Source organism: Malurus melanocephalus, unplaced genomic scaffold (genome assembly GCF_030028575.1).
Source record: "Malurus melanocephalus ecotype Western Australia unplaced genomic scaffold, MMel_1.1 scaffold_187, whole genome shotgun sequence".
Taxonomy (NCBI): domain Eukaryota; kingdom Metazoa; phylum Chordata; class Aves; order Passeriformes; family Maluridae; genus Malurus; species Malurus melanocephalus.
The window spans coordinates 1,062,392-1,075,443 of NW_026623419.1; the positions used below are offsets into that span (position 1 = coordinate 1,062,392).

Consider the following 13,052-nt stretch of genomic DNA (forward strand, 5'->3'; position numbering starts at 1 on the left):
GCAGAACATGTAACTGTTTGATCACTGTTGATGAAGTCCCAGAAGTCTAAAATGGTGGTGAAGTTGTTTGCTCCTCCTGCTTTGGTTAAGCCATGCCTACTCAAAAAATGTGTTTCCTTCTTCTAGKGTTTGACCCCTCTGCCTTGCCCACCATCCCCACTGCCAGGCACTACTGTGTGGTGGTGCTTTGCTGTGTAGCATGTCAGTGACTGCTTTATGAAAGTATATTTTTAATAATGTTGGATGGAAAATAGAAGCAGTCTTGGATTTGCTTTTGATTTTGCTGGTGATATATTCTACTAAATAAATAAAACAGCAGGATGTAGTTCACCAGGGTGTATCCTAGAGATTTGGAAAGGGACAGAGTTGCGATTACTGGAAGTATTTGCCCATAGGTCTCTGTGGAAGGATATTAGTTAGATGGTAGGATTTTTTTTTTTTTTTTTAATTTCTGCAGGCTGTGTTCGTTTTACCTTCCTATTTCTAGAAAATAGTGTTAAACAACCAAATCTAGGTTTTGTTTTTGCCATATTTTTTATCACTTTTGGACAGTCTTCCAATTCACTGAGAAGAGATGAGTGCTCAGTGCTTTGCTGCTGGGTTATTTTTTCTCTTCAGTAAGATGTAGATGGGATAACTCTTCTGTCATTTAACACCCATGTTGGMCATATGAAACTAAGACACAGTGATGACTGCTAACTCCTTGCCTCTGCTCACTTGGAGGAGGCAATGCTACMCAAAAGACTAAACTAAAACTTATGTCAAATATCTTATTTTCTTTTCTGGTTGTAAATTGTCACATGGCTTCATAAATGAAAATGGATGCATTTCACATATTAGTTTGACAAACCTTTGCTCTTGTCTCCCTACTAGCCGTCTGTGGACCTGGTTTAAGCCCTGAGGCCAAGAAAGAGATCATGGTATAGCTTGCAGCAATTATGTAAAATGTCTTAGATCAGCTATACATTGCAACACTGACTTCTGCTKTGCTTAAAAAACAATTTATCTTGTGCTGGTATGTGTGAAGTAATTTTTTTTTATTGGAGTATTAATATATTGGTATTGTACTTGATTTCCAGGTTGCATCACAACGCATAAGCTCAGTGGATCTTTCGTGCTGCAGCCTGGAGCACCTGCCTACCAACCTGTTTTATAGCCAAGACCTCACTCATCTCAACTTAAAGCAGAACTTCCTGAGGCTAAACCCCAGCCCATCCACAAGYAGAGCGCTTAGTGAATTGCAAAGGTAAAGTGGTATGGTTCAACTAGTTTTCCTCTGTCCTTGGAGCCATGATCTGTAGGAATGTTCGCAAAAATTGCTACCTCCTCTTGTGTAACATTGGCCTGACTGTAATGCTTCAGAAGTTGGTTAACTTTGTGTGTTAGAGATAGACCAGTTTTCATAAGAAACTTAATGTTTTTCTTGTAAATAGAAGGATATTTTCAGCCCAAAATGCAATTTTCATAAGGTATTTTTATCTGCTTACTGAGGCCAGACTGTAGTTCTTCAGTCTTTGAGTTGTGTGAGTGAGTATGAATTGGCGAGCTGCCCATCAAAGGGAGCCTTTCTAGGTAGGAACAGTACTGCATRTGACCAAGTGAAGTTTTTTGTTATCTCCCAAGCAAAGAAATCCCTGATTTCATAAATTCAGTTTGGTTCTTGTTCTCTTTCTACTCTGCTCAATCCTAATTCTTAGTAGCTGTGACCTTCCAGTTCTTTACGCTATAGCTCATCCAAGAATATAACAAATGGGTAGACAGCAGCATGATTGGTGCTCTGAATGATTTAATGTATGTGTTCTGTGGAATCAGCAGGCTTTCTGTATTCACAAAGATGAATGTTCCCATACTGAATATAAAGCTGTGATTTTAATTTCAGTGGTAACTGAATTGCAGAGTACCTCAGGATTATATTTGTGGATGGTACTGTTCAAACAAAATGTTCCAAACCRCATTTCTAAAACCCTTCCTCTTTGAAAAACAACTGAAAAATACAAGATGGATTATGCGGGCTGTTGTRTTTTTATATCATTCCAATTTCATTTTGGAAAAACAAAAAATTTGGCATAATGGAAGATGAATGAACCCAGCAAGTCTGCTTCACCAACAAAGCAGGCAGCGATTCCAAGACTTTAGGAACACAGTCTGGGAGAGGAATTCTGACTGGATTTGGTGTTCTGTGAATGTCAGCATAGGTCTCCAGATAGCAAGTGTAATTTTAGCATAAGCTAGTGATGAGCATGGACAAAAAAATCAATGTCTTTTATTTTAATGACTTCTCRTGATTTTTCCTTTTTAAATGTCAGAAAGCATAAAGGAGATACTTGATTTTCCTTTGTCCATGTGCCTRCATCTAATTTCTGTTTGGATTAGATTTGGATTTGTCTATGTGCCTAGAGCTGATTCTATTTGGGATTAGAAAGCATTGATAATTCATATCATGGGCARTGTTCATTCTCTGTTTAATGTTCTCTTGGTACTGCAGTTGTAGGAACAATTGAAGAGTCTTGCTGATAGTAAATGGTCAGAATTTTTCTCACTAACGTGAGCCTACAACATACAAGAGTGAAAGAGTTTAGGTGACAAAATGTAGCGCTCCTCTTTTCTGAGATGCTGTGTGAGGAAAATCTGGAGAAGTGGCATATGCCTAAGGTGGTGCAAAACTGATTGTCTGTGATTCTTCTGTGCTGGTCCTATTCTGTTACCCAGTAATAATCTGCTCTGCCTCCATTGGTTTGAGCTTGGCAAGAAGTCATGAGGACCATCTGGGAACCTCTGGAGGAAAAAAAAAATAGGTTAAATGGCACTGTTTTGGTGTATCTGAGTCAGTGCATCAGAAACTCCTGCCCTTTGACATTTCTCTTTGCCTGCTGATGGCCTCCAGCCTTATCTTCATCCAGCACAGGTAGCATCACTCAGGCAGTGAGTAGCTGGAAGCTGTTGCCACTGTTTCCATTGCTGTGCCAGTGGAATGGGCTGTGTGAAGTAGTGGTAGTTCCTGTTGAGGGTTAGGATAACTGGTGCCCCTTCAGTTGTCTTTTGCCTCCCTACAGCAGCAAAAGCATGAGCCTGACTCTGGGGTGTACTCCCAAGCCCTTCTCCTTCTTGTCCTGAGAAACACAGTACTGCCTTCTCCTTTGGGTGGGAAAACCTAAGTTGTTGAGTTCCCAAAAAGCTTTGAGCCTGCTAGTRGGTCTGCTTTTCTATAGTGAGTAAATACACAAATTTCTAGCAAGAGGAGAGCACCGTATCTTTTTGAAATTATTAGTGAAACCCAGTATCAAAATGTGTGCAGAGTGAAGAGAAGCTCAGTCATTCCTGTGAGCAAACACACATTGTCTGTTTTTTCTTTTCTTTTAATCGAGTTCCATAAAACCATGTTCAAATTTTTACGAGTTGCACAAGGTAAAACTTCACTGAATAAACCAAAAGGCTTTTTTTGTTCACTCATGTTCTTTCAAACCACTGCGAGGCAAGTACAGAATCTCTGCTGTTCTGATTTGGTGCTGTTGGCTTTTATATGGAATTCTCAGTTGCTAAATTGCAGCCGCTCACAAGGAACAGCACCACTGAATCAAGCCTAGAGATATTTAAGGCTCCAAAATTGCCATGTGCTTGGATGTTTTGAACAAACTACATTGGCATTTCTACACATACCCTTCCTGGTACAATTTTTAAACAAAATCTGGTTAGCAAGGCAGTTTAGCAAAATTTGTCTTGTAATAAGCAGTTCATAGTGCTGCAGTTTCTCTTTCGTAAATCACTTCTAAATTACCACTTTAGTGGTAATTTAATACTGGATTTCAAAAAAGTGTGTCAAAGACACAATAAAATATCAACTTTTYAGCCACCCACTGAATAGACTTGCAAGCAGCTGGGTCATAGTAATGGCATGCTGACATAAGCTCTGACATGGCAGGTACAGTCAGGAATGTATTGGGGAAAAAGAAGGAATTTCTGGTTTTGTTTATGCAGTTGCTTCTTTGTTGTAATTCTGAGCAAATGTTTAGTCCTGTTCAGTGCATGGCGTCTGAAGGTGTACAGAGGTGCAGATGGACTTTTTTCATAGTAGCTGCACTTTCACTTGCCTTACTGTCCACTCAGACCCCTTTTGTTGCTGTAGATGCTCTGCAGCTGTGAACTTCCATTACTGAACTGTCTGGATAACGRAAGGTAAATACAGCTACCTTTGTTTTTTTCCTGCTTATCAGGGAATGCATATTTCATACTATGTATACAGCTAAGCCATCTGAAAATTCATCTGTGCTGAAAAAGTAGCAAATGATGCTACTTGTTCTCCCTCTCAGAATCTTTTGAAAAATTACAGGAAATGATGTTTCTCTTCTGGAGAAGAAAAGAAATTCCCCAGTTGAAATACTAACAAGAGTTCAGGCTTGCTAATTTTGCAGAGTACTGTTGCTCTAGGTTTGAAGCAAATAAATAGACYGTAGTCTTTACTGTTGCTCTGCTTCACTGGACTGAGAATGGTTTATAAGTAATTGTTCTAGTTGGTGTTTTTGGAAAAAGTAGTTGACATCAAGAATATTATTTTCTTGCCGAGATTGAAAAGTTAGTTATCTGTATGTGGATTTTTAAGATAAGGCTGTTGCAGATTTAAAAGAAAAATAAGAAAAAGGCACATAGATGCTTTAACAATAAATGAAACTATGCTTGCCAATTTTATCTAAAGAACGAATTATTCTGATTGTTAATTGTTAACTGTGATTATATGGATTTTTATCTTAAGATCATTGGTACCTTTTCTGTCCTAGAGCCTGTTTAGAAATGAACTGAACTGCCTTCTCTGGAATCTCAGTTGAAACATTTTGGGGCTAGTGGCAGAAATTTGGAGATGCGTCTCTAGGTTATGAGAGTCTAGAGCATTCTGAAGTACTGAAGCAAGTGTTTCTGAAATCCCTTGCAAATTCAAATTTTTATCTGAAAACCCAAAATTTCAGGCAGCCTCAAGCTAAACCCTCCTTACAAATTCATTGCACAGTGAGGAGGTAGTTTAAAATGTAATCCTTCTTCAGAGAACACTTGGAAGCGAGGGGGAACCAGTATTGTGAACCTAACTGGTATGAACCCAGCAAGCAAGGTTGCAAGAAGTCAGTGTGAGATGCAGCTTGATCTTAGCTTGTACCTAGAGATTGAGGCCAACCAAGTAGCAGGCTGGAGATTTTTCTCCCTGCTGCTCAAAGTGCATTGAGTACTCCTTGTGATAGTTACTTTTAGTATATGAAACTGGCATTAGTGAAGGAAGTTAGGCGGGTTAATGAATGTCAGTTATACATCTTGCCCCGTGTCAGGCCCCACATAGCACTGCCAGTAGATGCGCTGGAAAAGATTTGGAGTTTTTTTTTAATATTCAAATTAATCCATCTTATATGTGGAGCATGCTACCACAAAGGATGGAGTACCTTTGTTTGCTCCATGGTGTGTGAAGATATGGGGAGCTTCCTTCTCGCAGATCTGTAGATCTGGAGCCAGGGAACCATACTTCTATGCAGTTTCTCCTCTTTACTTGAAGTCAAACACTGAAGTGCAGCCATCTAAGCAGCAGGGCAAGAAGGAAAAGTTGACATGGTATTGACAACCAGAGGTCTACCAGTGATAAACCCTATCCAGTACTTGCTATATTTTAATACTAAACTTGTTTTCCTCATCATCCTCTGTAGCTTTGGATTTTTTTTTTTTTTAAATATTTGTAGTGCTAAAGATGGCAATTGGAATGATGACTTGGAATTTGTTCTTTATGTAACTTTGCTGCTTTTGTTTTATCCAGCTTGTAAAGACATTGAAGAATGAGTTTGCTTTTGTTAGTGCATCTTTCCAAACCTTCATGACTGTGTTCTTACTTAACTCCTGTGTAAGATCTTCATGATCTCAAGAAAGTGCCCTTGTGAGCACCCAGCAAAAATCAGTGACTTAATTAAAGAAAAATTAAATCATAAATTAAGTCTCTGCAAATGACTAAGTGGGGACAATTGCAAAATTGGTTTAATGTCTGAAATACATTGAGTTTTTTTATTTTATTTTTTTTAAATTGGAACAGTGAATTTAATAGTGGTATGAGAAAAATAAATGGCAGTAAGATAAATGCTATAAAAATAGTGGTTTTTTAAATAGTGTAGTCTAAAAGTAGAAATTACATTTGGATGAATTGGATTCACTTTAGTGAACTGTAAGGGTAAGTATACTGGTGTCTCGACAAGTATTTCAACAAGTATTCAACAAGTATTTCAACAAGTGAACATATTTATGGAATCCAGTTATTGTGTATCAGTCTCCAATTTACTTGTCTATTTTTTTCTGGTATGGCTTCCAAAGTAAGGGTTTTCTTCATGTAGTTAAACATGTTTCCGTTTGGAAGTCCATCTGTAGTTAGTGCTTTTGTATTTCAGTTATAAATTTCCAATAGAGAGGAAGTGAATACATTTTCACTATTTTTTCCTAAGAATTTTGTCTTTCCTCGAAGGTCTGCATCATATGGGGAGAAAGCCCGTGTGTGCAGAAATTGAGAACTGCACCATGCAGTAGTGTAGGTTCAGGTTATTTCCACTAGCAAAACATATATTTGGTTCTCTTGTCTTTATGCTACTCTTACCAGCCATGTAATATAATAAAAGCTTTATTGTTGTTGAGTTTGGAGGTAGTCTGAATTTGACTTAACATCTGATTATTTGTTCATTTCWATTGTCTTACTGATTTAAGACTTTTACAATGAGACCTTTCTGGAAGGGGAATGCTCTGACAGTATTTCTGGCACTAGGCTGGCAGCTTGCTTAGGCAGTAAGGCTGTGGATGGGGAGTTCAACACAACTGCAAAAAGGAAGTAAATTGCACCTTTTATTTCCAAGGAGGAAAGTGGGGTGGTAGAATTTTATGGAAGTTCTCTTTATGATTAAGTTAGTGACCAAAGTAGCAGGTGTTCAAGAGGGTGGCAAGTTTTAGTTCAGTTCCAAAAGGCAGGGCAAAGACCATCATTCTGTGCAGAAATTATGCTGAAAGTGAGGGACACTTACATTGCTGCTTGATAATGATACTGAGCTGTAACCACAGCACAGTCATGACAGCCCAAGTTCTGAAGATAGKTTTGGAGAAGTGATTGTTTTCCTTAGACTGAGTTACTTATTAAGCCACGCCTTCTCTCGTAGAATACTGCTTTTTTAATTATTTTTGGTAAGAGTAGAGCAAGACCGGTTTTGTCAGATGAGTCTGTTAGGGCTGCATTTCTGTGATGGCATATGGCCACCAATTGGAATACACTATTCCCCTTGCCGCAAACATAGTGGAACACAAATGCTGTACTGTGTGGGGGAAATTCCTCTGCTGTTCACACTGGGTAGGTCTGATTTTGAAATTCACACATCAGTCAGTTCATTGCCTTGCCATGCTACAAATTTCTCTTGTTAGTCCCTCTCTCTCCTTATTTTGCATATGTCAAACTAAACCCATTCCTGAAGTGGCAGCTTCAGGATTAAATAAGTGGACAGTTTTTGGCTCAATTAGGGCAATTAGTGTTCAGTCATACTGCATGTTTAAACCCAAGGGTTGACATGTCAACATTTTGCTCTAGCTTAAAGTAGGGTTATTTTTGTTCAGCAAAGTGASTATTTAGGTATTGGCCATTGCAATAGAGAGCTTAGTAGGCTAACTGAGCATAGTGAATTGAGATATACTATTCTTCAGGCTTTTAAAGACATAACTAAAGTCTGGAACCAAGGAAGAAGGGAGAAGAGGACTAAAAGCCTATGTACAGACTTGATACAAGGTTATTACACTATCATGCCTCAAACCAGCGTTGTTGTGCTTTTTTTCTTCCTWGCAATGCCATGTGGGCAGCACTGATCTGTGTGCCTGCCTCTGATAGGAGTAAAGATTTGGATGTGAGAAAACAGCAAARATGTTGCACTGTAAAATCTATTGGAAGCCTGACACTTTACAAACTCAGGCACAATGGAAAACTTGAGTCTGTAAAATATTCTACCTTACTTATGTTGATGTTACAAGTGATGCTTGTAACATAACGTGTGTGACTAACTGTAAATCTRTCTAGATACAAGAAGTGCTATAAACAATTCAGTATTTTAAATGTGCAGTATAGCAGCGCTCCATAATGGAAGTGCACCAGCCTGTTTGGTGGGGAGTGGCCAAAGATGAGAGGTAGACTTAGATCTTAGCTTTAAGCAAACACCTGCTAGTTTGGCTCAGTAATGTTCTGTATTTGATGGTGCTCATGAGAAGAAATGTGACTTTGGCATTTTCTAAATGAGCATGTTTGCAATGGGGGAAGAAAATACCTGTGTCTGGACAGATGTCTTAAATTAATCTCTTAACTCTAACTAAGATTATGGTGTCTGTCTTTTCACYGTTTTTGTAAACAATGAACTTTAATTTGTGGATTTTTTGATGTACACTTCAATACACTTGTGCATTTTGTTTGAGTTTATCCAGTGCTTGCTTATGCACTACATAGCCCTGTTTATCAGTTCAGCTTGAGTCCTGAATATTAAGATTACTCACCAAATACCCTTAATAAGCACATGTTGCAACTTATATTAGAGTAGTAGAGATGTAATCCAGGTATGTCAGGAAGGGGGAGATTTTTTTCCCCTTCCCCTCTTTGACCTAGGGCAGTTATGCACAAGAATGTATGCAGAAAACCTTGAAGCTGAACACTACACAGGAGTTTGTTATTGTATTTCTTAGCTTCCTTTACCACCTGCTGCCCCAGTCCTCTTTTCTCTGTTAGTTTGATCTTCTGTAATTTTATCTCAGAGTTGTATTTGGGATCTTCTGGTAGATTGTTTAGTGATCAAAAGCCCTGAGACTATCCTTTTGAGACTACAGAGTGGCACAGGCTGTAGCCTTGGTTTTATTGTTAAGTGAGTTAATTCTGTTTTCAGGGTTGGCTTGGAAATTGGAAAGTTTACATTTTGATGTTTCTCCAGCAGCTTAGTTATTTTGACTTAATCTTTCCATCTTTACTACTATTTTTGTACTTACCTAAATACTGGGAGAAATGCTTTAAAAGCTCAAAGTCCACTGCTTGGAGCACTCTTGTTTGTATTTGCAGCTAACATTGAGGAGGATGGGGGACAGCTGTTTCACCACAGAAACAGTCCATATTTCTGGGTAGCATATCTGTGGCCTAAATATACAGTTATCTTACGGTTATCTGTATTTATGAAGATAAATGCAGGATTGTGTGTTTCAGTTCTGGGTTCAAGATTTTTAAGTATTTTCTCTCAAAATAGAGGAATATGAAGGTGTGGTGTTTAAAATGGACATTTTTTTCTGGCTAGTAGCCCTCATTAACATCAGTTAATTTATTCTTGCCTCCTTTTTAATTTATAGTTCTCCCTCTAGAGATAGACTAGGCRTTGTTTCTGCACAGTAGCATTTTTTCCCCTGTAGCACTAATATGATTACTAGATTTCCTTTAGTCTCCATCTAACTTTGTTCCAAACTTCTTCTGCCTCCAGCATGGCACAGAGTGTTCAATATCTGTGATAGCTCTGGCAATGATTTTTCTATTTTTTTTTCCTGCCATCATTGCACCAAAATACCACTAGAGAGTACAGCATTCCCTTGCTTGCTGCCAGCCTATTTAAATGTTATGTGTGTTTACAGCTTGTCTTTGGGGTTCAGCAGCCTTCACTGAAATCCCATACAAGGGGGGGTGATGCTTACATTCTCAGTTGAATTTTAGTCAGTGACATGAGTTTGACGTAGGCAGTACTAAAGGTGTGTGCCAGTTGATTGCAGTAGCTGCTAGGGKTTTTAAATCTTGTTATTAAAACTCTTTAACCTTTTAATGCCTGATGTGTTYGCTGTCCGTGTTTTCTGGCTGGAGGAGGACAAAGTTCTGTGAGGTAGCAATGTGCAGGGCTGATGCACAGGCTATGGATACACTGGCATGTGCTGTTGGAGATCRCTTTTGCGTGGAATAGTGGCACTCACAGGTGCAGTTTTGCTTCCRTTGCCAAGTTATATAAAAGCCTGCTCATGAAAATAAAGGACTCGATCCTTAATGAAGGGAAAATGAAGTCCAAATGAATTGTCATGCTATAAACTGTTCCAGAAAAGAAACTTCCTCCCATCTATCGAAATCTGACACAGGTCTTTCCATTCATCCTTTTGCTTGGCTTTAGGCACACCTCCCGGTGGTTGTTGGGCAACCATAATAATGTTGCTGAACATGCAGGCTGGCTAATTGGATTGTCCCCTTCTTGGGTTTTTTGTTTAAATGCTTTTGGTCATTTTTAATAAGGCAAACACATGCAAGTTGCTTTGTTGGCTGATGTGATAAACCAAGGGGCTTTTAAGAGTTCTGTGACATSTCAAGGACAAAATTTTGACATCTGTGCAAGCCTTGACATTGTGCTTGATCAAGAACATAAGAATTTGCCTCTGTCACTACAGAAGCCTTGCTAAATTCTCTTTTAGTTCMGTACATTTCCCAATTGTATTCAAACATTCCAACATTCTCATTCCAATGAGAATTTTTGGTTGAAAGGYAAACATGAATGGACCTGAGCACAGGTCAGCAGCATCACAAAAAATTAGTGTTCAAATAGTCTGAGAATTTCCTGCACCTTGTAACCTGTGTCACAAGGGTAGTTTTACTACCAAAAAATKCATTCAGAAATACAGCAATGCTTTAATACTGGATGAGACACCACAGAAGTTAAATACATCATAAGGATGGCATGGGGCTTGTTCTTTGTTATCCACATTGGAAAATATACTTAATGTGTTGTTCAGGAGGGTTTGTTTCTCTTTGTCAGTTTAACACGAGTGAACTCTTACAAGTGGTGTTGAACTTGAGTGTCCGGTAGTTTCCCTGATTGTTCTGAGCATATGAACTGAAAATGCATGCAATTTGTATTTACGAAACCAAAACTTGCCTTTTATTAATTATTGTCAGGCAAGTTGGTGTGGATTACTTATTTGTTTCCTTTWTTTTTTATCTCATTTTAGATTCACCAAATTGAAGAGCCTTAACCTTTCGAATAATAATTTAGGAGACTTCCCACTGGCAGTCTGCAGTATCCCAACRCTGACTGAACTCAACGTGTCCTGCAATGCCCTCAGAAGCATTCCAGCAGTTGTAGGCGAAATGCACAAGCAAGTATTTTCTTACAACTTTAACATACACAGACTGACAATAAAGRCAACAAGCAGTTTCATGACTCCACATACTCCAGCTATGAGAAACAGATTAAATTTGCTGAGTTTTATCAGAGCAGACTAGCTTGTAGATCCATATGGAAGCAATTGTGGATGAAGGGAAAGCATGCTTTGTGCCTTAAAATTCTTCCAGTCTCCAGCATTTGACACAAGGGTCACCTTCACAGTGAAGAAAATCTTAAAGCTGTCTTGTTTATGTTCTTCCGCTGTCATACAAATTGTAGTTCTGGAGATGTTTGAAGATAGAGCTGTCTAACACAGCCTACACTTCATAGTTGCCAAAGCTTTTAATTATTTGGTGTATATCTTCTGTAGCAGATGTTACAGCRTTATTCATTAATGCTTTTCTTTCTGCTGCCCTTTTGTGTATTTTATGTCACTGTAACTGCRGCAGATTTGTATGTTTATAGGAAGGAAATGTGTTTTAACAGGTCATTCACTTTCTTCACCCTCCTTCCCCTGTTTTAATAGCTTACAGACATTTTTGCTGGATGGCAACTTTCTCCAGTCCCTTCCTGATGAATTGGAGCATATTCATCAGCTCAGCTATGTGAGTCTGTCCTTCAATGAGTTCACTGACATTCCTGGAGTGCTGGAGAAGCTRACTGCCATGGATAAGCTCTGTATGTCAGGAAACTGCATGGATACCCTGAACCTACAGGTGTTAAAAAAGATGCCTCATATTAAGCATGTGGATCTAAGGTAGGTGTTGGGAAAAGGGGAAGAAAAAATGAGCCTAAATTACCGGTTTTGAAACGGTTTCTCTTTGGCTGTTAGAATTGCCTCTGGATATAAATCTCTTGTGTTTGTCCACTGAACCATATTTGTGGTCGTGTTATGTAACTCTCAGTGCTTACCATGACTTAGCACTCTTCTTTGAGGAAGTGGGAGCATTTAGGGGATCACTAGGTAGAAAAATGAGTTTTGGGGAAATTGATTTTTACACCAAAGGATCAAACAAAACAGAGCCTGGGATGTTTGCTATTCCTACAGCTCTTGTTGCTGCAGTGTTAATGTAAAAGACATGATAGTCCCTRACCCATAAWGCTTCTATCTGAAATGTTACAGTTTTGAGGTGAAGAAAAGGCATTGAAGGTGAAAGGGAAAAAATAGATATCTTAATATTTCTTGGTGTGTCAAAAAGGCCTTGTACATCGTGAGTAACGCTATTTGATTGATACCCTCAGAAGAGTCCGAACAGATCCTGATTAAAGTGGCTCTAGTATGAGTTGGCCCTATTCTTATGGTCTTTGGGGAGGACAAATTGTGCACTACCTGGGCAGCTCAGTTCAGAGCATGGACCGTTAAATCCACAGAACAGTGAATATTGGAACACGTAATTAAGCTAGATAAAACCGATTTTATCATACTGCCCTATAGCTGTCAGACTTTGCAGTCAAGAAAGGGCTGGCATTAACTTTAGCTAAACTAGGTAGGTGAATTCAGAAGTATTTCTGGTAGGGTTATAATATGACTGTGTGTTTGTACATACGTCGAAAGCAAATATATTTGCCTCAGAGAAGGGATCTTGCGGCTGACCTAGCCATGAATTCCAGCTGTGCAGTTCCAGCCCTCTCATTGTCTGCTGCATCCTTTCTGCACTGAGCAGTGAACAGTGCTTCTTCATGGCACTACCTGAAGTAGTAAATATTATATTTGCTGTATGATGAAGTGCTTTGCTTCAGTGAAATAAAAAAGGAGCACTGCTTGCAAATTGAAAATAGAAAAGATAAGGTGGTGTTGGAGGGGACATATTACCCTTTTTTCTGTTAACAAGTTTGTGTAGCTACTCTAAAAACACAACTGTTACAAAGAGGTCAATGCTTTGAAAGCAGGAGCAAGAGCAGAAGTGCAGG

The 13,052-nt window shown here is 38.8% G+C and overlaps 1 protein-coding gene across 1 annotated transcript in view; it reads left to right on the forward strand.

Moving 5' to 3' along the window:
* The window catches only part of PHLPP1 (PH domain and leucine rich repeat protein phosphatase 1), a 135,819-nt gene that overhangs the window by 88,840 nt on the left and 33,927 nt on the right, over positions 1 to 13,052 (forward strand). The window contains exons 4-6 of the mRNA XM_057373132.1: positions 1,080 to 1,246; positions 10,987 to 11,133; positions 11,668 to 11,898. Of these exons, the coding sequence (XP_057229115.1) occupies positions 1,080 to 1,246; positions 10,987 to 11,133; positions 11,668 to 11,898 (545 nt within the window). The remainder of the gene's footprint in view (positions 1 to 1,079; positions 1,247 to 10,986; positions 11,134 to 11,667; positions 11,899 to 13,052) is intronic.